Here is a 25265-nt window from a genome sequence, read left to right as displayed (position 1 = left end):
CTCTCTTTTGCGTCTCACTGTGGGGAAAGCCAGCTGCCATGTCACGAGGAGACTCAAGCAGCTCTGTGGTTAGGCTCACACAATGAGAAACTGAGACCTCCTACCGCAGCCATGTGAGTGAGCAATATTGGAAATGGATCCTCCAGCCCCAGTAAAGCCTTCAGATGACTATGGCCCCAGCTGACATCTTCACTGCAACTTCATGAGAAACCCTAAGACAAAAATGACCCAATTTAGCCCCTCTCAAATTCCTGACCCACAGAACCTAAGAGATAATAAATGGTTGTCATTTTAAGCTGCTAAATGTTGGGTAATTTGTCACACAGCAATAAGATAATCAATACACTTTCCTTTTGCCCCTGTAGTAAAGGTTTGCTCCTCTCCAGGGAAAGTGACCCCAGTCCTGGTCTGGTCCACTTTGGGACTTCAGGGGCCACCACAGGGCCCAAAGGCCAAGTCACAAACCACAGACACTGGGCCAGGCTGCCTATGTGCTCACAGGCTGTTTATTTACCAAGAATAAAGAGGAGAGAGAGAGAGGATGAAGAGAAAAACCAGATGCCCCAAGGTGGTGAGGCTGAGGGGAAAATGAACAGAAAGACTCCTCTTCCTTCTCTTGCTGCTGACCCCAGGGGACTTCAGCTTCAGAAGGGACCTCTGGGGGTGGCTTAGGGACCTCTAGGAGGCCTGGCAGCTCTGCTGTTGGCTGGAGTCAGGATCCCCGCGGGGGCAGGTCCCAGGCTCGGAATGGCTTCTGTGTACACAAAATATCTCTCTGCAAAAGGCACTGGTGGAGGTGGGCAGTGGGAAGGCCACCCTGTCACAGGCAGGACCCACTATGTCCTGGGTCTGGGTGCTGGTCCCCAAGACCAATCCAGCTCCCTCGGGGGCTGGGTCTCTGAGGTCCGTGTTCCTCTCCTCTCCCTTCCCTCGGCCCGGTGGTGAGCAGGCAGTCGGTGGAGGCCCAGGCCAGGCCATGTGATGGACGCCCCTTCTTCAGGGCTAGTGCACCAGGTGACTTCTAGGCCAAGAGCCCCAGGCGGGTGACTTTGGCCGAGAGGAAGGAGTGGATGATGAAGACCATGGTTTTGGGACACGAGTGCAGGTCCAGCTGCTGTAGGGTGGATGGAGAGAAGGGTCAGGGGCGCGTCCGGCCGGGCCTCCGGAAGAGCATACCCCCTCCTCCCCAGGGTGGAGAGGCAGCCCTTCACTCACGATCTCGCCTTCAGCACCCCCAAAGTCCAGGAAAAGGAGGCTGGCACCATCATCTGAGGACATCTGCAGCTTCTCGAAGGGCTGTCGGAGCAGCACAGCTCGGGCAGCACCTGGCTCAGCTGCCCACAGTGTGAAGCCCTTGTCAATGTGCACAGAGAGGCTGCAGGGACGGCCGTTCCACGTGCAGGCTGCGGGGAGGGCATGTGGGCACAGGCACAGCCAGCAGCTCAGAGACCACAAGCCTGACCTCCAACCCCCACTGCAGCTCCACAAGGTAGGGCTTGAATACTTCCAGGGATGGGAGGCTCACTGTTTGTCATGACACCCGTACCCTAAACTACTGAAACAGCTCCAGCCTCAGAGAACGTACACCCACTTCTAACCCCACTTCTAGCAGCACCATAAGTAGAAAAGAGGGCTGCCATGGACAGGAGGCCCACTCCCTGTAAGTCTACATCAGCAGACTTACCAAGCGTGGCCCTTAGAGATCCGGAGAATTGCCCAGCTAAATTTAAATTTTAGATAAGCAATGGATACTTTGGACATACTTATTTATCTGAAATTTGAATTTGACTGGGTGTCCTATATTTTATCTGACAACTCTACACCAAGTGCCATCTCTCACATCCTCAGCAGCAGAATCACAAAGCCAGAGCAAGAAAAACCACAGGGGCAAGAGTCTCTCTACCTACTGGGGCACCTGCACATCCAAAACAGAAGGTTCTTGAAGAGCCCAAATCCTACTTTCCATGCCCCTCCTGAAGCACCCCAATGAAGGAAGCTTGCATGCCTCTGGGAATAAGAGGCTCATTACCAGAAAGGCACTCCCAGATCCACCCAGCGCACCTGTAGACACCTCCTGCACACCCTCGGCGGCCCGGTGACAGCCATCCACTAGCTGGCGGGTCCAGGCAGCCAGCTCCTGTGGTGACTCCACGCTGAAGAGGTGAGTGTCCACACCATGGCGTGTGCCCGTGCGTAGGGCAAAGGAGAGTTCTGTGTCATAGGGCACCGAGCCCTTGGAGGGGCCAGAGTGCACCAGTCTGGGAATGGGGAGCACAGGGCTAAGCATGAGGTTTCGGGCAGGGGACAAATAGTTCTGGGCAAAGGGGGCAGTGGCCTGGGAAAGGACCCTGTGAGTCCTTTACCACCTAATGGGGGACAGGACTTGCCAGTGGGCACTGACTCACTCAGCAGGAGACACCCCCTGCTACTTCCCCCTTGCTCCCTCACTCCGGCTGCACTAGTGTCACACACACCAAGTGCACACCTGCCTCACACCTGTGCACGTGATGTTCCCTCTGCCCAGACACACTTCCCCAATTATCGGCATTGCTCACTCCCTCACTTCCTTCAGATCCTTGCTTAAGTGTCACCTCCTCTGAGAAGCTTTCTCTGACCCCTCATCTAAAATAGTGCCCTGGCCTGGCGCGGTGGCTCACGCCTGTAATCCTAGCACTCTGGGAGGCCGAGGCGGGAGGATTGCTCGAGGTCAGGAGTTCGAGACCAGCCTGAGTAAGAGCGAGACCCCATCTCTACTAAAAATAGAAAGAAATTATATGGACAACTAAAAATAAATAGAAAAAATTAGCCGGGCGTGGTGGCACATGCCTGTAGTCCCAGCTACTCAGGAGGCTGAGGCAGGATTGCTTGAGCCCAGGAGTTTGAGGTTGCTGTGAGCTAGGCTGACGCCACGGCACTCTAGCCTGGGCAACAGAGTGAGACTCTGTCTCAAAAAAATAAAATAAAATAAAATAAAATAAAATAGTGCCCTTGTCACATACTAGCCTTCCTTTTTATCATGGTACCAGAAATTATACTTTTTATTTATTTGTTTCAGTTGGTTTTTGCCTGTCTTTTTCACTAGAATATCAGCTAAGGTAGAATTTGTCTTTTGTTCACCACTGTATTCCCAGCAACTAAAATCACGCCTAACACATAGTAGGTGCTCAATGAACATTTGTCACTCGATTAGGTAGACAATCCATGACCTAATTATCCCTAATAGCCAGCAGACTCCCAACACAAGGGCCAGAGCCCAGCCCGGGGTAAAGAGACATGGGTGACAAGGGCCTTAGACCCTGTAGCTTGACTTGTATTTGCTGTGTGGCCTTGGGATGCTCACGGCCTCTCTCTGGGCAGCAGACCTCAGAGTTCTGGCGCATGCCCCTCTTTACTCCTCTTTCCACCGACTCTCCTGTAGCTCATTTCCCCTTGGGGCTGCTGCTGATGCCCAGTCTCCCACTTTCCAGCCTGAGCTACAGACCCGCAAGTCCCCAGGCTTCCCATCCAAGCTCCTATCCATCCCACACACACTCTGGACTTGATTCAGCATCTTGCCCCAGCCTCCTCCCTTTGCACCCCCACCCCCAGTCCCATGCTCACCCAGACACAGGCTCCAAACCTCCCATTCATTCCGGACACCTCCTTCGCCCTCCCCATCTGGCAAGCACTAAGCCCTGTTAATTTTACCACCCATGTGGTTTCCAATGCAAATGTTGCCTTTCTTCGCCATCTGCTGCTTCCACCCACCTCCACCTCCCCCAGCCACCATCATCTCTCCTGCACGACTGCAGCAGCCTCCCAGCCTCCGCCCCGCACTCCCCAGTGCCTCTCCCACGTGGCAGCCACAGAGATTCTTTTAAAATACAACCAGAGTCACCTTGCTCCCTGGCTTAAACTCTTCCTTCGACACTGCCACAACTCTAAAGATAAGGCTGACATGCCTTAACCAGGCAATAGAGGCTCTGTAAGACTGGCCCTGCCAAAACCCCATCTCATTTCTCTCCGCTTCCTGCATGAAATCTGCATTCCAGTTATACCACCCTCACAGCTCCATGAACATGCTATGAGCCCTCCATGCCTCTGTGCCTTTGACCATGATATTCTCCCTACATGAGATGTTCTTCTACTTTTTTTTTTTTTTTTTTTTTGAGACAGAGTCTCACTCTGTTGCCCAGGCTAGAGTGCTGTGGCATCAGCCCAGCTCACAGCAACCTCCTGGGCTCAAGCGATCCTCCTGCCTCAGCCTCCTGAGTAGCTGGGACTACAGGCATGTGCCACCATGCCCGGCTAATTTTTTCTGTATATTTTTAGTTGTCCAGATAATTTCTTTCTATTTCTTAGTAGAGATGGGGTCTTGCTCTTGCTCAGGCTAGTCCACTCTTTCTTCTTTTTCTTTCTTTTTTTTTTTTTTTTGAAACAGAGTCTCACTCTGTTGCCCGGGCTAGAGTGAGTGCCGTGGTGTCAGCCTAGCTCACAGCAACCTCAAACTCCTGGGCTTAAGCGATCCTACTGCCTCAGCCTCCCGAGTAGCTGGGACTACAGGCATATGCCACCATGCCCAGCTAATTTTTTCTATTTATTTTTAGTTGTCCAGCTAATTTATTTCTATTTTTTTTTAGTAGAGACGAGGTCTTGCTCTTGCTCAGGCTGGTCTGGAACTCCCGAGCTCAAATGATCCTCCCACCTTGGCCTCCCAAGTGCTAGGATTACAGGCGTGAGCCACCGCACCCGGCTTAGTCCACTCTTCCTTAAACAGTGAACGTCTTCTCCGCTGTCAGAGTCCAGCTCAAACGTCACCACCTCCCTCAAGCCTTTCCAGTCCAGGCCAGTTAAGTGGCTCCTACAAGCCCTGCACTGCAATGGCTGTTCCTGGGTCTGTCTCCCCCATCAGACTGTGTTTTCCCTGAGGGGAGAGACTGCTGGGGTTAGCTCTGTGTCCCCCAAACCATGCAGCACAAGGTGTAGGTGTCAATGAATGAGTGGCTGGTGAAACCTCACATCCTTCTGTTGAAAGCTCCCATTTCATCCCCACGATGCCAACGAAGATTAAAAAAAGAATAAAAAAATTAAAAAAAAAATAAAGAAAGCAAGCTCCCATTTCACAGGTGAGGAAACCAAGGCCCAGACAGGGATAACTCAGGGTAGAATAGGGCTGGAGTCCTGGCTTCTGGGGCCCCTCTGGAACATCTCCCCCCCCAGCTCTGCATACCTGGTGGCGATGAGCGGGGCAGTGCGGGCCGGCCGGCTCAAGGCCTCACGGGTCTGGGGGAGACAGCAGTAGAGGAGCAGCTCCTTTTCGGTCAGCAGGGCCAGGGTGGGGGCTGTGCCCCCACTGGGCAGCTGCAGGGGGCAAAGCAGCAGTGAGGCGGGGTGGAGAGGGGAGAGGTCGGAGGGCCAGGGTGGGGGGAAATGATGAGGGCTACTGAGAACAGGGCCAGCTCCAAGGGAGGAGAACAAAGGGAGGGACAGGTCCCGACCGGGCAGGCACCTGCTCAGTCAGCCAGCCGATCTGCTTGATATCCTGGCTCCCAGAGGAGCCCGTAGCCGCCAGCAGTGCCTGCAGCTCGTCCTTGACCCAGGGCACCAGGACGTTGACCTGGGCTTGGATGGCACCTGCCCACGACCTTGCGCTTGCTTCATCCTTGGCCCTCAGGAAGAGAGTGTCTTGGCCATCTGCCGAACAGATCTCCAGATACCTGCAGGCACAAATGGGGTGGAGGCGGGGCCTGACCACTAGGCTGCAGCTGCCCAACCCTGAAATCTGGCCCAAGAAACCACCCACCACCACACCAGGAGAAACCAGAGGGGACATCCGTGAGAGAATCAGGAGCCATGCTCACTGCTGGGCCACCAGCCACAGTTGTTGGGGCTTCAAGGGGTCTAGGGACAAGAGACTACAACATACACAAACATATGCATATACGTACAAAACACACACACACACACACACACACACACACTCTCAAACGTGTGATGTGGACAAAATTATTACTGTGTGACAATTCAGAATCTTGCCCTTTTCTCCTGGTTTCTAAGGAAGATTCTCTTGCTGGGCCAGCTCACAGGTTCTCCTTCTTGCACAGAACAAAGTCATTCACTAACAGGGACAAAAACTAAACTAAAGAAGCCTGAGAGGCCACGTTGATCTACAAAACAAAGCTGGGGGAATGGCGGGGGAGAAGGGAGGAGACAAACGACTGCCAGGCAGGCTAGTGTGGAGGCGAGTTTCAGGGAGGTTCCAACAGGAGTAGTGACAGGGAGAGGATTTTCAAAATGATCTGTGAGGCATGAAACACTCACTACCCTTTGGCATCTCGGTACTGGATGGAGTGAGGCAGACGGCAGAGGATGGCTCTCAAACAACACCCATCCCACACCCTTCATCTCTGCCTTCCTCTGCTGCAGAAGTAGAAAGCAAAATACTTGCATTCCCAGCCTCCCTGCAGCAAGGGCCAGCAATGAGATACAGACAGAAGTTTCTGGAGAGGGTGTCCCTTCCTGAATGAAAGATAAATCTTTCCCAGGTATGGTAATTAGTCTCCAGAGATGGCCTCTGCCAAATCCATCCCTCCCTGTGCACAAAGTCCACTTCGTCCAGCAAGAAGTAAAATTCATTTCTCCTCCCCTCGACCTTGTGATTTGGTTTGACAAATCAAATTTGGCAGAAGTGACATTCTGGCATTTCCAAGCCACCATATAATAAGTCTAGGCTGGGCATGGTGGCTCATGCCTATAATCCCAGCATATTCGGAGGCCGAGGCAGGAGGATCCCTTGAGCCCACGTGGTCCAGGCTGCAGTGAGCTACGATCACATCACTGCACTCCAGCCCGTGACAGCGCAAGACACTGTCTCTAAAAAAATAATTCATAAAAAAAAATGATTAAGTCCAGTTACCCTGAGAGCAACATGTTCTGAGGAAGCATAAGCTGGCAATGTGGAAAGGCCGTATGGAAAGAGAAATGCACAGCCCCTAACTCTTCCCACCATCCCAGCTGAAGTACCAGACAGGGGTGAAGCAGCCATCTTGGACTTCCGGCCCCAGTAAATTCTACAAAGAGCAGAACTGACCACCTGAGTCAGCCCACATTACAGAATTGTAAGAAATAATAAATATTATTTTCTAAGTCACTAAATTTTAGGAGGGTTTGTTATTCCAACAATAGCCAAAATATCAGGAGAAAAGTCTCCTTGCCTTTTGTCTTTTTCCTGCTTGGAATATGGACACAATGCTTGCAGATGCAGCCACCGTCCTGCCTCCATGAAGAAGCAAATCCATAATAAAAATGGCAGAGGAAGAAGCTAGAAGCCTGGTTCCTTGACGACATCCTTGAGCATCTACAGCAGCCTGAATAGCTGACCCCTGGACTTTTTTTTTTTTTTTTTTTGAGACAGGATCTCACTATATCACCTAGGCTGGTCACAAACTCCTGGCCTCAAGTGACTCTCCCACCTCTGCCTCACAAGTAGCTAGGACTACAGGAATGTGTCACCATACCCAGCTAATTTTTTTTATTATTATTATTTTAGAGATGTTATTTTTGCTATGTTGCCCAGGCTGGACTCAAACCCCTGCTTCAAACAATCCTCCTGCCTAAGCTTCCCACCATGTAGCTGAAATTACAGGTGTGAACCACTGCACCCAACAGGATTTCTTTTTAAACATGTGGGAAAATAAACTCCTCATTTATTTATTGCTTGTTTGGGTTTCTATACTTGCATGCCAATGCAATCTTAACATTGAGTAAAAGTTTGAAATAGTTTTCATTATATTTTGGTGGCCAGACTGTGTTCCTTTGACTGGGACATTGCACTGACGGTGGGCCATATGGAAGCCCAGTTATATTCAGGTTACACACATAGTTTTGCATGCATGCACATGTTCAAGCATACATGTACACACATATATGCATATACATGCACATATAAACACATGTTTACAAATCTACACCCATATACCTGCAAATGCTCACATAAACACTTGCATTTACTTGACATCTACATGTATACACACATAGAAACACATATACAAACATGCTTCAGGTAATGTCTGGGATCAGGCTGGGAATCCACAGTTTTGTGAGTCTCAGGAAGGACTAACACCACCTCACCTTCACCCAACACAAAAGGCCCCTTGAGTGAAACACCTGTAAGTTACCTGTGAGTCACCAGTTCTTGCCTCATGGGGGCAGGCAGGGGTGTGGCATCAAGTGGCCAAGAGATTTGGATGCTGGACACTAAGCAGCTCTCCCAGCCAACATGGGCATTTGCCTGGCATTGAACCTAGGCTGTAACAAGCTTTTTGTGTGTATGTCACTTATACACCACCCCAACATGGCATACCCCACTTGACCAACATCTATTTCATCCAACCACCATCACTTAGGCACCTGCAGCTTCTAAAGCAGAGAGGGCTTCTGGTTGTGTGATCTCAGGCAGGTGAGTTTCCCTCTCTGTCCTCATCTACAAAATGGGGGTGAATTAACAGGATTTTGCTCATAGGGCCACTGTGAGAGTTCGCACATGGAAAGCTCTCAGCACAGTGCTTACACAGTAAGCACTCAGTAAATGTTAGCTGGTATCAGTCCTATTATCAATGATGAACTGTTAAAGCCTGCTCAGTTGTGAAGGATGGCGACCTTCCGTGGCCCTGATACAAATGTTACCAGACATTTCACAACTATAGCAGAGTTGGCAGAGACTTGAGGGGATCACTGAAGCCAACCACCTTATTTCACAGTGGAGGATCGAAAGATCAGTGAGGAAGAAGGACTAGGCCAAAGAGTACCAGGACTGGACCTGGGTTCTCCCAGACCAAGTTCTTCCTCAAATGTGAACTGCCCGGAGGAAGAAGTGAGAAGCAAAGCACACTGTCGTCTCCATAACTTCACTCAGGCATCCAACCTATTTCCTAAGCACCTACTGTCTTCTGGCATTGCGTTTGTCACTTGTAAAACACAAAGGTATCTTTCCTTTTGGCCCTACCTCCTAACACCGGGGCATCTGTCTGTCTGGGCCCCCCACCCCAGCCTTACCTGGGCTCCGGGTCGGTAGGGGTGCACCTCCTCGAGACATATGCCATCTTCAAGGACACGTGTTTGGCCTCGCCGAGGTTCCGGGGCGGGGGGCCAGGGGAGGAAGGCTGCCGCTGAAGGGGTGAGGCGGGAGGCGAGTCCCAGCCCACAGAGGTCCCGCCAGCAGAGTTCTTGAAATACGGTGAGACCTCCTTCATGTACTTGACTGGTCAGGAGAGAGGTCAGCAGTTGCCATGGTGACACGGTCTCCCATGCAACACACATCACAACTATCACTAATCCATTAAGAGTTTAATCTATGTCCAATATCACTATCTTCGTCTAGGCTAAAGTCCCTTATAGGGCAGTGGGGAAGAAAATACTGGACACCTGCCAGTATCCCTGCTGTACAAATTAACTGAATTTTTAAATTAAATTAAAATTAAATTCGAATAGTCACATGGAGCTAATGGCAACCATATTGAACAGCGAAGTTCTAGAATAGCAGCTCAGACCTGCTTCTCTGACCAACTGACCCATAAAGTCATGTTCTGGCATGTGATCCTGACCCCTGGCCATGCTAGCTGGACTGGGGGAACACCTGAGCCACATTAGGCTACCCGATTGACACTGGAAGAGATCCTAGACTGATGGCTTGGATGTCATAAGGCAACTGCCTTCAGCTGGGGGTACAGAGAAGCAGAGAAAGCTGGTCTAGAGAGAGAGATTAGTAGAGATGCATGTTGAGAGATAGAGGGAAACTGTGCCAGGAACCTGCTAATGTTCCAGTTTTGTATTCTGTTTTTGTTTTGAGACAGAGTCTTGCTCTGTCACCCCACGTAGAGTGCAGTGGGCATCATCACAGCTCACTGCAACCTCAAACTCATAGGGTCAAGCAATCCTCCTGCCTCAGCCTCCCAAGTAGCTGGGACTACAGGCACGCACCATGATGCCTAGATAATTTTTCTATTTTTAGTAGAGTCAGGGTCTCACTTTTGCTCAGGCTGTCTCAAACTCCTGAGCATAAGCATCCTCCCACCTTGGCCTCCCAGAGTAATGTTCCAATTTCTGATATTCGTTCTTCATAAAGTCAGGTTGCAAAATCAAGTAGGGTTCTGATATATTCAACCAAAAGTCTTGACTGGGGCCCCACTGATGGACGCCAGGATCCCATGCCTTACTAGAGAAGGAGGATCTCACTAGCAATGGCAGCTAGAAACAAAAGGCAACATGATGCCAGGGTTGATCTGGGAAGAGCTTGATGGGAACAGAGAGATTCGGGGACAAATCAGCTTTCTTGAGCACCATGTGCCAGGTATTGGACTGGTCCTAGGACTGGAATGGCAAACACAGGACACTTGTGCCACTACTTCTCTATCCCTGGCTCATGGAAGACACCAGTGATCAATCTATGGCAGCCATTACCAATCAATTAAGTCTGGTTGGTCATGAAACATCTTGGTCATTCTTGCTGTATCAATTAGATAAGTTTAGCTACAAATAATAAAATATGTAACAGTGCCTTAAATAATAAAGATATTTATAATTTCACTTACCAAGAAGTTTGGAGAAAGGCAATTCAGGGTTGGGTCAGTGGCTCAATGACATTGGATTCACTGGAGGCCTCTTTGCCTCTCTCTTGGTTTTCCCCTCATGACCACAAAATGGCTGCCCCAGCACAAGCCAACCATTCCTTACATGACAAAACCCAAAGCAGGAAGAGGACACAGACAGAGAAAGGGCTGTCTCCTCACACCTCCCTCTTATTAGAGAGGTAAGTATCTCCTGAAGCCCCCAATAGATGTCTCCTTATATCTCATTGGCCAGAACTGGGCTGTGTGCCCATCTCTAGTCCAATCATCAGTAAGAGGGGGTGGTCACAACTCTGACCAATCACAATTCAGCCTCTGAGGCTGACCATATTTCACCCAATAAAATCAGACTGCCCTTAGCAAGGAAGAAGGGGAAATGGTTGGTGGGCAGACTTGACTACTGGGGCTGCTCCAATCCTGATGAGCAGCAGTCTCCTCATCTCTCACATGAGCGACTAGGACAAGAACGCATACATCAAGGCGGTTAAGAGACTTGTCCAAGCACTGGTCTCTCTTGCCCAGCCAGGGTGTACCCTCTGCTGCTCTACTGGGGGGGTGCCTGATGCCTGCTAGTCTTTGGGGGTAGCTGTCCCTTCCCCTTCTCTCAACCACACCTGCTCCCATGGCCGTCTGGCTTGCTAGTTATCTGACGTTTGCAGTCAAAGCCCAGCCAGCATGCCCTGCCTGTGAATGGACAGCCCAGGAAAGAGTTAGGAAGCAGTTCTTGGCCCAGCTCCCTGGAAGAAACAGATAAGAAGCTATTTCTGTCACAGGAGATGCCCCTGATTCAAGGAAAACAGGGGTAAAGAGCGAGGAGTTACCAACCCTCCTGGGATTGGGAGAGAAGTTATGTTGAAAGCAACAGCAGGTCTTTTTGAGAGAACTAAGCCTAAATCCAATGTTTAGGGATTAGCACTAAAAATGACTTATGACTGCGGTGACAATTTACCCCAGGACTAACTACTGAATTATGTCTCAGACGGCAGTGGAGGTGGGACAGACATATCACAGCCTACTTGACAACCAAAAACCATCTTCTTGTTAACACAACCCTCAGTCCTGGAGGCTCAGCTTCTCCCCAGCCAAGGGGGAGAATCTTAATTGGTCAAAGCTAATCACGATCATTCCACCCCTCTTGCCTGTGCCTGGTTTAGAAAGGGGCGGATGATACCGTTCTGGCCAATGAGATGCGAGGGAAAGCACATTTTCTTCCTCTTCCTCTCCTCCAGCCTTTCGAACTTGCTGGGAGGGAACTTGGTCCTAGGGCAATGATAGCCATTTTTTGACCACAAGAGTTGGGGTCCACCCATTGAGGATGGGAAAACAGAAAGATGTATAGACCTGGATTTTCAATGATACCATCAGCTCCTAGATTAATCTGCCCCCTGGAGCCATGCTGCCACAAGATGTTCTGGAAGATTTTCTTCAATGTTCAAACCTCTTTGAATTGGGTTCCTGTTACTTATAGTCAAAAGCATCCTGACTAATACAGCCCCCAGTGGTAAAACTGCTACATTTCCTTGCTATAAGTGACCATGTCCCTCCCTCCCCTGCTCAAAGCCCTGCTCTGGCTGCCCTGCACCCTTTGCCTAACTGCAAGGCCCTCTAGGATCTGGGGCCCACCCACCTCTCTGGCTTCAGCTCCTTCCATATGCCTAATCTCACACTCTGGTCCAATCATACTGACTACTCACTCACAGCTCTCAGAAGCTGGATGAGCTTCCACACTTGCACACCTTTGAAAATGCAGTTCCCTCTGCATAGAATGCCCTTAGTACATGGTTTGGAGTTAGATGCTTCTGGATTTTAATTCCAGCTCCAGCACTCTCTAGCTGTGTGACCATGGGCAAGGTAATTCACCTCTCTGGCCTCAATCTGCTAGTCAATAAAAGAGGATTAAATAAGGCGATGTAAGACACGTGGTGCATAGTAGGGACTCAAGAAATAAGTGTTTCTTACCTCCCAGCCTCCCCTGCCCACACTTCCTAGAGCCCTATTGTGATTTTGTGCTGGGGGTGGGGCCGTCCTCCCTACCAAACCGGGAACTCCTGGAGGACAGAAACTGGGCTTGCTCAGAACACTCAGAGTTGGTGTTCTGGGGGTGGAAAAATGAATGCTAGGGCAGGAGCAGGACAGGCTCATTTAGAAGGTGCCACAGCCCACAAGGTCGAGGCCTAGCTCAGATGTCACCCCCTGTAGGAAGCCTTCCCAGATGCTGAGTCTGGACCCACCACACCCTGCAGTCTCCTAGACCCCTCTCCCCTGTGGTTGTCTGTGTGGGGTCTGCGTCCCCCACCAGGCTGTAAACACTGGGAGGGCAAGGACCTCATCTGACTCATGTCTGTATCCCCAGAATCCAACAGGGATCTCATATGCTACATGCTCAGCAAATGAACATTCGTCAACTTTGAAGCCAGGGAAACTGCTAGAGCCCCTACTCATCCCGCTGTCCCAGAACTGGGTCCTCCTCCTCTCCCACAGAAACATGCTATAAATGGACACCACACCAGCTGGTGCCAGAAACTGGACTTGGATTTCACAAACCAAGTGGCCTGTCCCAGAGTGGGGGTGGGGTCCTGGGGGCCCCAGAGTGTGGCCATATATAGCCCAGCTCTGATTTCTGCCTGAGTCACCCAGCCAGGCAGGGCGGGGCTGCCCAAAGCCTGCGGCCTAGAGAGCTGAGGGCAGCGTGACCATGGCCCTGCAGCTAGCATTCTTGACACGCCAAGAACAGGCCTAGCCAGTGTCCACACCCTCCCCAGCCAAGCCCCTGGCCCAGGAGCTTGGTAAAGCAGTGACACAAGGGTCCTTCCTCTTTAGGGAAGCTGAGGCAGAGACAGAAGCCCCACTTTCCAGGGACCCCCAGCTCTGCCAAGGTGGGAAGTCAGGACCTGGTGCTGGCCCCAAGGAGCCAGGACAGAGTCCGCTGGAGACACCAACAACCAAGACAGGGCAGGATCATTCACACAGCCCAGTATAACTGGGGGGGGGAGGGTGGGTGCTGGGGGCCACACAGGTATTGTTGAGAGAAGGGGACACATCTGATTGGGCAACACAGTATCCCCACACCCCAGTACTTAGCCCAGTGCTCAATAAATGTCTGTGACTAAACGTCCTAGCTTCAGGTCCTGGCTAAAGGGAAGGAAGCCTGTCCTCCCAGCTCGAGCTTCTCCTTGTCTGTTCAGTGGGTGGTCACTTACTTACCCCTGCTTGAAATTACATGATCGACCCATTTGTTTACTAGTCTATGGCCTTCCTCCTCTAACCAAAATGTCAGTTCCATGAGAGCAAGGACTGCCCTGTTTTCTTGTTCACTAGGGGTATCTTCAACATCCAGAGTAGTACCTAACATATACCAGGTTATCAGTAAATAAGAAATCTGTTAAAGGAATGAATATTGAAAGGTCAAAGGCTTCTCAAGCTGGAGCAAGAATATTGATAGAGAGGTCGGGAGTGAGGCAGGCTTGGTTTAATATCCTTGCTCTGTGACCTTGGACAAGTGACTTGACCTCTGTGAGCCTCTCCATTCATTTTTATTTTTTTATTTTATTTTATTTTTTTTGAGACAGAGTCTCTATTTGTTGCCTGGCCTAGAGTGAGTGCCATGATGTCAGCCTAGCTCACAGCAACCTCAAACTCCTGGGCTTAAGCAATCCTTCTGCCTCAGCCTCCCGAGTAGCTGGGACTACAGGCATGCACCACCATGCCTGGCTAATTTTTCTATATATATATTTTTAGTTGGCCAGATAATTTCTTTCTATTTTTTTTAGTAGAGACGGGGTCTCGCTCTTGCTCAGGCTGGTCTCAAACCCCTGACCTCGAGCGATCCACCCGCCTCGGCCTCCCAGAGTGCTAGGATTACAGGCGTGAGCCACCTCGCCCGGCCTATTCGTTCATTTTTAAAATGGAAGTAAAACAGATCAGATTCAATACCCGTAAAGCACTTTTTCCTGCCTGGCATAGAACAGGTCTTCAGTAGACAGTTGTATGGTTATTATTTCTAGTATTATATAAAGAGATGGGCATAGTATTCATATGTGGTGACAGACAGATAGGGATCTGAATCCAGGCCCTGCCTGTCACTTGCTATCTGGCTTTGGCAAGTCCCAAGGTCTCTCTAAGCCTCGGTTTATTTATATATAATGGGCCCTGATATGCCAGCTCTTAGAGCAGGGCATTGTGAGAATACAAGTTCAAGCCGCTCACCTGCCCGCCCAGGGTGGTGTGGAGAGGACTTGAGATTCCGACAGGCTCTGGAAGAGATGACCTTTAAGGTCTTGCTGGTCTAGCAAGGCTGAACTATTAATATAAATAGTTCCTGGACTCTGGCAGGCCCCGCAGCAGGGCTGACCGGCAGAGCCCAGTTGCCACACCTGGGGAGATAAAAATCTCAATTTGCCCTGTCCTTGAATAGTGCAGGTGGGTACCACCTATCAATATCCTAAAGGCATGTGAACCTTTGCACCTAACAATACCCCTTCCAAGAACCACACTGCGGATAAATGCTCACAGGTGCACTGAAGGGCTATTGTCTGTGGTGCAAGAGGCCAGAAAGAACTTGAATGTCCATGAGAAGAGGCTGCTAAAAACAAGATGTAGGCTCGCTGACCAGCAGAGACCACGCAGTCTTGTTCATAGCTGTATCCCTGGTGCCTACGTCAAGTCCTGGCACAGAGCAGAGGCTCAGTAAATATTTGCTAAATGAGTGAATGAATCCCAATAATGGGATATTATGCAACTATTTATAGGAATGAGGGTCTCCTCCACTCTCGGGGGTTGACCCATTCCTTCTCTGGAATGTAAAAAAAAAAATAAAAAGTAAAAAAAAAAAAAAAAAATAAGAAATAGGTACATGACCTCAACTTATTAAATGATAAAAATAAATATGGACACTTTCTGGAAGGAAATGTGCAAGAATATCAAACAGTGGTTATTTCTATGAGATGATCACATTACACTCTCCTGTTGTTATTTTTTGAATAAGCATATATTGCTTTCTAAATTTTTTTTTAAGTCTAGTTTATTTTTCAAAAGTAGACCACCACATTCCAAACCACGCAAGCCAAGATGCAGAGATAAGGCCCTTCTCAACCCAGAAAGCCTAGACTCAGGGTACTAGAATATTAATAACTGGATAAAGAAACACTTATTGAGGGCCTACTCTATATCAACTCTTAAATACACCTTCACCAAGTCAATGAGATGGATTAATATCCTTGTTTAATTTTTTTTTTAGGCTGGTCAAGTGAATAATATCCTTGTTTAATGGATAAATAAACGGAGTCTCAGAGGGGCGGGTATGACTTGCAGTGCAGTATAAATATTTCAGAATATGGGTTTTCACTTCTGACTGATCTGAGCTCATATTCAAGCTCTGCCAGTGTGGCCTTGGGCAAGTGACTTCACTTCTCTGAGTTTCAGCATTCTCTATACAGTGGGAGGAATAACGTACCTAATTTGCAGAGGTGGCATTGAGGAGTCAATGAAATAATGTAGGGAAGGCACTTAGCACAGTGCCTAGCACACTGTAGGCATCAGTAAGCAGCAGACACTACCATCACAATTATTGTCACTATTATGTCCTCCAGCAGAAGCCAGGGTCACACAGCTAATGGGGGCCAGAACCTGCCTCCAGAGGCCCACAGGCATTTTAATCAAGGTCCGGGGAACAGGCCAGGGCTGGATTAAGCCAAGTTTTGTCTGTAGGGAGTCACATGGTCCAAAGCTATGTGTGTGTGCAGCCAAATAAATGTTTCCTTGAGAACAACAGTTAGAACAACAGGTCTTTGCAGCCCTGGGAGAACTAGGCGGGGGCTCCATTCATGCCTCCGCTCCTGGGGCAGGAGGCCCTCAGGCGTCTCTGGGGCACCACATCACTCAGCTAAGTTGAACAGGGTGGCCCCAAATTAGCACATCCGTTGGTGACATCCCACTTTTGGCGGTGGTGATGCATCGAGCCAAATTGCAGGCGGGACAGCTGGCAGTGTCCATCTCCCAGGGGAGGAGCTGGCAGGGAGCTGGCCTCAGAGTTCTGAGGACTCATGACAGAAAACCTCAGGAGTCAGGCAAGCCCAGCATGAGCCTTGAGCCCCATCTTAAACATTCAGCACAGTCAACTGCAATTGAAAAGTTTAAACGTAAAGTAGAAAAGGTCAGAGAGGTACCCTACGGATCATTCCCGAAACACCAGGATCTAATGTGCGCTGGGCTCAGTGCCAGGCCTGGGGGCTCAGAGACAAACTACATACGGTTCCTGCCCTCAAAGAGCTTGCAGTTTACTAGAGAAAATGATGATGATGATGATGATGGCGGCGATAAAGGATGATGTTTATTGAATGCTTACCACATGGAAGACACCGTACTATGCACTTCAAATACATTGCCTCGGCCGGGCGCGGTGGCTCATGCCTGTAATCCTAGCACTCTGGGAGGCCGAGGCGGGTGGATCGCTCAAGGTCAGGAGTTCGAGACCAGCCTGAGCAATGAGCGAGACCTCGTCTCTACTAAAAATAGAAAGAAATTATCTGGCCAACTAAAATATATATAGAAAAAAAAAAAATTAGCCGGGCATGGTGGCGCATGCCTGTAGTCCCAGCTATTCGGGAGGCTGAGGCAGTAGGATTGCTTAAGCCCAGGCGTTTGAGGTTGCTGTGAGCTAGGCTGACGCCACGGCACTCACTCTAGCCTGGGCAACAAAGCGACACTCTGTCTCAAAAAAAAAAAAAAAAAAATACATTGCCTCATCCTTATAAATAGCAAATAAGATAAACAAGATAAATAATCGAGTGCCTACTATGTGCATTGGCCTTGGCACTTTACATGCATTATTCTTTTTTTTTTTTTTTTTTGAGACAGAGTCTCACTCTGTTGCCCGGGCTAGAGTGAGTGCCGTGGTGTCAGCCTAGCTCACAGCAACCTCAAACTCCTGGGCTTAAGCGATCCTCCTGTCTCAGCCTCCCGAGTAGCTGGGACTACAGGCATACACCACCATGCCCGGCTAATTTTTCCATAAATATTTTTAGCTGTCCATATAATTTCTTCCTATTTTTAGTAGAGACGGGGTCTCGCTCTTGCTCAGGCTGGTCTTGAACTCCTGAGCTCAAATGATCCACCTGCCTCGGCCTCCCAGAGTGCTAGGATTACAGGCGTGAGCCACCGCACCCGGCCTACATGCATTATTCTTTAATATTGAAAACAACCATGCAAGACAGGCATTATCCAAAGTTGAGGATATAGTGGCCTCTGTATCCGGACAGACCTTGGTTTTAGTTCTGAATCTGCCAACTTACTAGTTGTATGACTTAAAGAAAGTTACTTATTCTCAACAAACCTTGATAATCTTGTCTGTAAAATGGGGGTGATAGCAAATCCTATTACTCTATGGTGCCTTTTGTCACGCACATTTATATACATGCTACTCTGTCTGTGCCCTTATCTTTTAAAAGCCTGATCTCAATGTGGGATGTACCTTCCCTACTTCATAGAAAACACTAAAATTCACTTTCTTTTTTTTTTTTTTTTTTTTCTGAGACAGAGTCTCACTCTGTTGCCCAGGCTAGAGTGAGTGCCATGGCGTCAGCCTAGCTCACAGCAACCTCAAACTCCTGGGCTCAAGGGATCCTCCTGTCTCAGCCTCCCGAGTAGTTGGGACTACAGACATGCACCACCATGCCCGGCTAATTTTTTCTATATATATTTTTAGCTGTCCATATAATTTCTTTCTATTTTTAGTAGAGATGGGGTCTCGCTCTTGCTCAGGCTGGTCTCGAACTCCTGAGCTCAAACGATCCGCCCACCTCGGCCTCCCAGAGAGCTAGGATTACAGGCGTGAGCCACCGCGCCCGGCCTCACTTTCTTAATTTTTACTGTCTTTTAGTATTATTTTTTAAGGCATGAATGGCTCAATATTTTCACTGTCTTGCCAGCCACAGTGGAGGTGGGAGGAGGAAAGGGCATTTTTCTTGTGGCTGTCCCTCCTTCTTCCCCTAGGCCTGGTCTCCAAGGGCCTAGGCTGACCCTGGCTTGAGGTCTGCATACACAATGGGCCTCTCTAAGCAGCAGACAGAGGCACGTTGGCTGCCAGATTGGGCCCAGACTCTGGTCACAAACACAGCCCTGTGGCTGAGAACAAGCTCAGGGCATTTGTACAAACCCCTGACCTAGCAGAGGAAAAGTTCCAGGAGGCAGGGTGGGGTTGTGGAGGCCCAGCTAAGCCCTCAACTTAGGCCAGGGAAGTCAAGCTCTGGCTGACACCTAGATTTTGCTAGTAACACCTGTTCTTCCATGACATTTTCAGGGCAGGGGACCCTGTACCCACCAGGCCCCAAGCCCCAGGAAAGATGCCCAGCTGCCTTGCTAGATTCACATCTAAAGCACAGGCCATCCTTCCATGGCCCCTTGGAAGTGACCTCAGGAGTGGGATGGGAACAGAGAACTGCTGAACAATGTGGCCAGTGACTGGGCTCTGGGGGAAACCCAGAACCAGAGAGGCTCCCAGGAACCCTGGCTCCAGACTGCCAGTCCCTGACCTTCTCCACAAACTCTCAAAGTCTCAAGGACCAGCCACAGCATCCTCCCATCCACCCCTCCACCCGTCCCCCCACCCCGGTCAGATCACTCGTGCAGCTTAGAGATTCTTCACCCCAGTGCCCCAGTGCCTCGCCACCACCTCCCTCCCACTCTGTGCAGCCTTGGGTGGAAGCACTGCCATCCATAGGACTGTTGGACCAGGAGAGCAGGTCAAAAGAGACTTCAACTAAGAAAAAGCTGAGAAAAAAACCAAGAAGGCCACACCCTCCTTTCTTCTATCCAGACCTGGGGCAGGGTTTACCAAGGAATGATCTTGTGCTGTGAAAAGTCTCAGATAACATAAGGGCTGGAGACCTTCAGTCCTGGGATGGTATAACATGTTACTTTTCTTCTCTACTGTATCTGTGGTAGACATTGCTAATCAATTCCAGCTCCTTTGTGCTGAGCCCAGACAAGGCCTCCCAATCCTTCCAAATATGGAGCTCCCAGCAGCTACCAGTGGAGCTGACACTCTAAGTGAAAGCTATTGGTCATCTCTGATCTAGCCTAACCCCAACCAATAGGGAAACTGAGGTTACAAGAAGACAAAGGTCTTACCCAAGGCCAAACAGAGATTTATCACAGAGCAGACAAGATTTTAGGAACTGTTTTTTAAATAGTTTGTAAGAAGAAAACAGTGTATATGTTTCATCTCCCCCCACTAGAGGGTGAGCTCCTTCAGGAGAGGGCCTGGGTCTGGTTTAGCTTCTTCTTCTTTTTTTTTTTTTTTTTTTTTTTTTTTTTTTTTTTTTGAGACAGAGTCTTGCTCTGTTGCCCAGGCTGGAGTGCCATGGCGTCAGCCTAGCTCACAGAAACCTCAAACTCCTGGACTCAAGCGATCCTCCTGCCTCAGCCTCCCGAGTAGCTGGGACTACAGGCATACACTACCATGCCCGGCTAATTTTTTCTATATATATTTTTAGTTGTCCATATAATTTCTTTCTATTTTTAGTAGAGACGGGGTCTCGCTCTTGCTCAGGCTGGTCTCGAACTCCTAACCTTGAGCGATCCTCCCGCCTCAGCCTCCCAGAGTGCTAGGATTACAGGTGTGAGCCACCGCGCCTGGCCTGGTTTAGCTTCTGATCCCCCTGTTCAACACCCTAGGCACGTAGTAGGTGTCTATGAATGTTTCTTGGCTTAGTGAGGAAGGAACGGAGCACACGAGTTAGAGGGAAGAGTTGGATGTTGTAAGCTCCTAAAGTCAGAAGATGCTTTAAGCATCAAAATTTAGAGAAACTACCTTCTCAGAATGACCATACATGCTGAGAACCCACATAGATACATTCTCCATGCAAAGAGGAAGGCAAGGGGACCTTGATGTGCATTAGAAATGTGTCTGCAGCAGAAATTTTACCATCCGTAGACTAAACTTTCAGACAACGGAAACTAAAAGAGCTTTCAAGTCAACTGAAATATGACATTTTGATGAATGTCAACGGTTTTTCAAAACCGCATTGCTGGCTATAAATATCAAAGTAATGAGGTGTCTGTGGGAAAAGGTCTCATATATCCGTATCATTTATGTGTAATCCTGTTATTTAACTTTGCCATTAAAATATGATTGATATACTTAAGGTTTTAGGGACTACCACTTTAGAGTCAGTCTTTTTTAAGTATTAAAAAAATGACAGAGATCCCCCAGGGACCCAGAGCCTGTTTGTTTCTGTGGCCTCTTGGAGACCCCTTTGGGGAAACCAAGGCAACCTACCAGAATTTGGGGCTGAGACTCAACTCAGCAGCTTCTCTGGCCATGGTATTCTCCATCAGCCCCCGCCACCTCCCTGTGCCTGTTCTGGGCCATAAGCCAAAGACACATTCCTCAGGCCCCCACAGGCTTCCGGAGCTGACAGAATGGAGTTTGAGGAAAGGGCTGAGCAAAGCAGAAACCTCCTGAGAGAGAGTAAAAGACAGATATGGACAAGCACAGCAGGAGGCCTATCACAACCCATGGGGAAACTGAGGCCCAGAGAAGGCAAGGGTCTCACCCAAGACCATACAGTGAGAGAATAGTGAAAAAAGCCATCCAACCAAGGCTCCCCCCCAAAACTCTTCTCTGATCCTTGCTGGAAGGATCTGATGTCCTGCTACGTAAAGGCCACGTCCTCTCCCAAAGGAAGACGGGTCTCAGGGTTTTAGGGTTACTGGGTGCTGAAAGAACCTAGAGTAGAGAGCTCCCCAGACCCCTCAGGAAAGAATCTGAGCTGCCCCTTCCCCAGTCCCCACTCTTCTCTTTCCCTGAGTCATTCGCTGGGTGGCACATTCTACCATGTACCTTCCGCCCTACTCACAACAACCCAGAAAGGCAAGAGCTACATCCCCATTTCACAGATGAGGAAACTAAGGCTCAGGGAAATGAAGTGACTTGTCCAAGGCCACACAGCGAGTGACTGGAAGAGAGGGAATGCAAACCAGGGTGGTGTGGCTCTGTGCCTGCTCTCCCTCCACTACCCCACACTGTCTCCAGGCAGGTCCCAAGTTCTGCTTCTGTTTTCAACCCTGCCTACCTCCCAGCCCCCAGTGCTGGGAGGTGGCTACTTGAGGCTTGGGAGAGCTGGGGAAGAAGCTAAACAGCTTCGCGCAGCCCTCTGGGCCCTGGGCCCCCGGAACTTACCCTCCAGCACCACCTCCTTGCCTGTCTTCTTGAGGGCCTGCACCGCCTCATCGTGGGTGGCAGAGGACAAGTCTTCCCCATTCACGGACAGGATGGCGTCCCCCACAAAGAGGGCCTCTGTCTGGTCAGCTGCCAATCCCTTGAAGATCTTAGAAATGAGAATAGGCATCTTGTTCTCCCGGCCACCTGCACAGGCACAGAAAGAAGAAACTGAGGCAGACAAACTGAGGCAGACAAACTGAGGCAGACAAACTGAGGCAGACACTCCAGTGCTTGGGAGCCAAGTCAAGGCAAAATTAATTCTAGGGCCTCCCTCGGTGCCCAGCCCAGGGTGGGTAAAGGAGAGATGGGAGAATAAAGAGAATCTCAGAAGACTTAGAAGTTTGGGACACTCACAATACTTATCAAAATTCATAATGCTATAGTTTGGTCCCTGGATCTTTTGTTAAATGCTTTGGGTATTCACCAGTGTTTGATTAACTTACAAAGTACTTCAATAGCTTTTTCTTAAATATTTTGAGTTTTAAGTAATTTTCCCACAATGTGGCAACCCAGTCTGGAATTAAGATAGAAGTCAGCTCTTCCTATGGCCCCAAAGAATCTTTTTAACAATGATAAAGTTTCATAATCCAGGACCCAGGCTGGAAACCAAAGCCGTAAAGTCTAGAGATTTCAAAAGCCTGTCTGAATTGCATCTCCAATGCTAAATAAGCTAATACATTTTACTGAATTGCTTCCTTGCTAACCTCTTAAATGCCCCTTTAAAATCAGAAATAGTAACAACAGTTCACATTAGTTACACATATCAAGCGCCCAGCACTGTGCTAAATGTTTTCAATGTTGTCTCATTGCATATTCACAACATTCCCTCACACATGCAAGTTCAGTTTCCTATTAGGGAAAATGAAGTGTGGAGAGAAGACCCTTGACCAAGGTCACTCAGCTAGTAAGCAGCAAAGCCAGTATTTGAACCTAGGCCTCTGGGCTCCAGAACCAACACTCTTAACCCTGTGGTAGACTGCAAGTCAGGCCCTGTGATATCACGCTTGTGGTCCATCTCCAGAATTCTGAAGATGAGAAACTAGTGGCGTAGAGTGGGAAGTCATCGTTACAAGGTCACACAACAAGTTAGTGGCACGGCTGGAACTAGAATGCCTCTCCTGACCCCTACACAGGCCCCAATAGTTTGCTCATCTGCAGAGAGCTTGAGATCTAGGAGACGCAGGGGTTTTATTTATAACTATACTCTCCCACCTGAAACTCAGGGCTTCAGTTCACTTTGAAGCTATGATCATTCATGGCTGTCTCAGACTAAGCTAGACTCTACAGGAGGGGTTACCATGGCAATGGGAGCCCAGTCTCCATCCACAAGGAATTAGATGGAGCTGGTACTTCCCCTGAAGTCTCCCAAAATTACCCTCACCCCAACCTTGGAAGTGTGGAGCTGGAGTAATGTTATGGACCTTGGAAAGTCCCTGCTCCTCTCTGAGTCCCAGTTTGTCCATCTGCAAAATGGAATTCTATATGAACTCTAAGTTCCTTCCTGCTCTGATACACTGAGTATAATTTTCGGATTGGTCTATTGCCCTATACCATGCTGGAGTTCAGGGGTAAGACTGGTACGCACACCCTGGCTTTCCCATTTCCCCCTTTGAGGCCCTCTTGGCTGGCTGCCTGGGGAATCTGCCCTTCCACAGGAAAGAACCAACTCCCCTGGGCACTTTCTAGGGGGACAGTGGCCTGATAATTAAGGTTCAAATCCCAGTTCTGCCACTCACTGACCATGATATCCTGGGAAAAATCATTTTTCCTTTCTGAGTCTCAGTTTCTTTATCTGCAAAATGGGGATTATACTCCCTACCTTTTACCACTTGTTGCCAGGACAAAGTGGATCATGAGACTAGTGTATGGGGCACAGCACATGGCACACAGTGGTGGCATTTTCCACCATCCCCACCTCTTTACTCACGCCAAAGGGTCTGGAGGCACCAGTGAACAGAACCAGTACCAGGGAGACCTAGGGAGGGGACGGTGCACATTCAAGGTGATACAGGGCTAATACACCTTCCCAAGACATTCTACTGGGGGATGGGACCCTGAGAAACAGATGGGCAGGAATGGTGAACCCAGCAGCTGGGAGCATGAAGGATTTTGAGCACTATGTTTAATTGCTTTGGGAGTCTCTCCTGGTCTCCACTTTCCCTATTGTCTAAAAGCAGTAACTAACCAGGCACCTACTATGTGTTGACATGGTGAGCCCTGCTCTCACAGAAACATCACAACTCAATCATCATCCTCATTACACAGCTGAGGAAACAGATTCAGAGATAGGAAGTCCACACAGCTGATTTTGGACTCAAACACAGTCCGGTTGTACCCTAACTTCACCCTACTGGCTGTCAGCATGGGGGGCTGAGAGCTCTCAGAGAGGAGTGGCAACTCCACATCCACCCCCTCCATCCTGTGCAAGGTGGAGACAGATCAGAGATTCAAAGCCAGCTGTCAGGTCTCCCCACCCAGGTACACAGTCTTCCTGGGTCCTCAGAGTTCTAGGTCCTTGCTGGCCGCCTGTCTGTGATCCCAGCCTGTGCCTCCACCCACGGCTCCTATCCGCCCCTGTGCTTCCCAAACTCCAGGCCTCGCCTCCTGCCCCCACCTTGTTTCTCAGGGACTTCCCCTCCCTGCCCTAATGGTGTCCCAGGCCTCAACCCCCTTTCCCACCCTCTGCCTTCCTGGAGCCCCTCTTGTCCTTGACGCCCATGCTAATTGCCCCCAGAACTCCCTACCCACGTGTCCTTGGTGTGCCCACAACCCTCTCCACGTCTGTGTCTTCCGTGACCCCCTGAGACTTCCAACTATCAAAACCCTCCTCCGACCTTGGGGCCCCAGAGCCCTCGTTTTCCTCAGACCCTCTTACCCCCAGACAGGCCTCCAGCTCCATGTCCTCTGTGCTCTGCCAGCCCCCGCGACCCCTGCGCCCTCGGCGGCCCAATAAACACCACGACCCCGTGCCCTCAGTGTCCCGCGCCCACCTTTGATGCTGATACCCAGCCCACCGGCGTCGGCCTTGCGCACCGTCACGCGGCGCCGCTGGAGCAGCAGCGCCTCGGGCAGCTGGGGGGTCGCCGTGCTCGGCTCGGCGGCGCCGTTGAGCTGCGCGGGCTCCGGCTCCCGCGGGGCGCCGGGCTCCGGGCCGGGCTCGCCGTCGGCGGGGCTCACGGTCAGAACGTCCTCCGCCAGGGTGAGCAGCACCCGCTGCCACCGCTCGCCGCCGGCCCCCGAGCCCGCCCCGGCACGCAGTTCCAGCAGCCCGGTGCGCGGGGCGCGCCTGCCTGACGCCATCTTCGCCTCCGAGCCCCCGGGCCGCCGCGCTCGCCCTGTCCCGCCGTACGCAGCCCGCTAGGACCGAGCGCCCGGGGCAGAGGGCAGCGGGGCCCGGCTGGGCCAGCCGCCACCTACCCCCTGCTACTGGGGGTGGAGCT

At 50.1% G+C, this 25265-nt stretch overlaps 1 protein-coding gene across 3 annotated transcripts; it reads right to left on the bottom strand.

The window, feature by feature from the left end:
* Nucleotides 1–470: 470 nt before the first annotated feature.
* Nucleotides 471–25265, bottom strand: SNTA1 (syntrophin alpha 1). Of its 3 annotated transcripts, none has more exons than XM_069495729.1 (8): nt 24816–25265; nt 21784–21969; nt 9034–9238; nt 5489–5696; nt 5210–5340; nt 2030–2258; nt 1216–1403; nt 471–1114 (listed from the first exon to the last, which is right to left on the bottom strand). In XM_069495729.1, exons 1-8 carry the CDS (start codon nt 25123–25125, stop codon nt 1003–1005), a joined length of 1569 nt encoding a protein of 522 aa, XP_069351830.1. In that variant the 5' UTR covers nt 25126–25265; the 3' UTR covers nt 471–1002. The 3 variants fall into 3 exon arrangements, with proteins under 3 accessions (XP_069351830.1, XP_069351831.1, XP_069351832.1); XM_069495730.1 differs by having other exon boundaries at nt 2062–2258; XM_069495731.1 differs by having other exon boundaries at nt 471–1111; nt 2062–2258.

The sequence above is a fragment of the Eulemur rufifrons genome, chromosome 20, assembly GCF_041146395.1.
Source record: "Eulemur rufifrons isolate Redbay chromosome 20, OSU_ERuf_1, whole genome shotgun sequence".
NCBI lineage: Eukaryota > Metazoa > Chordata > Mammalia > Primates > Lemuridae > Eulemur > Eulemur rufifrons.
This window is presented reverse-complemented; position numbering and strand designations above follow the sequence as displayed.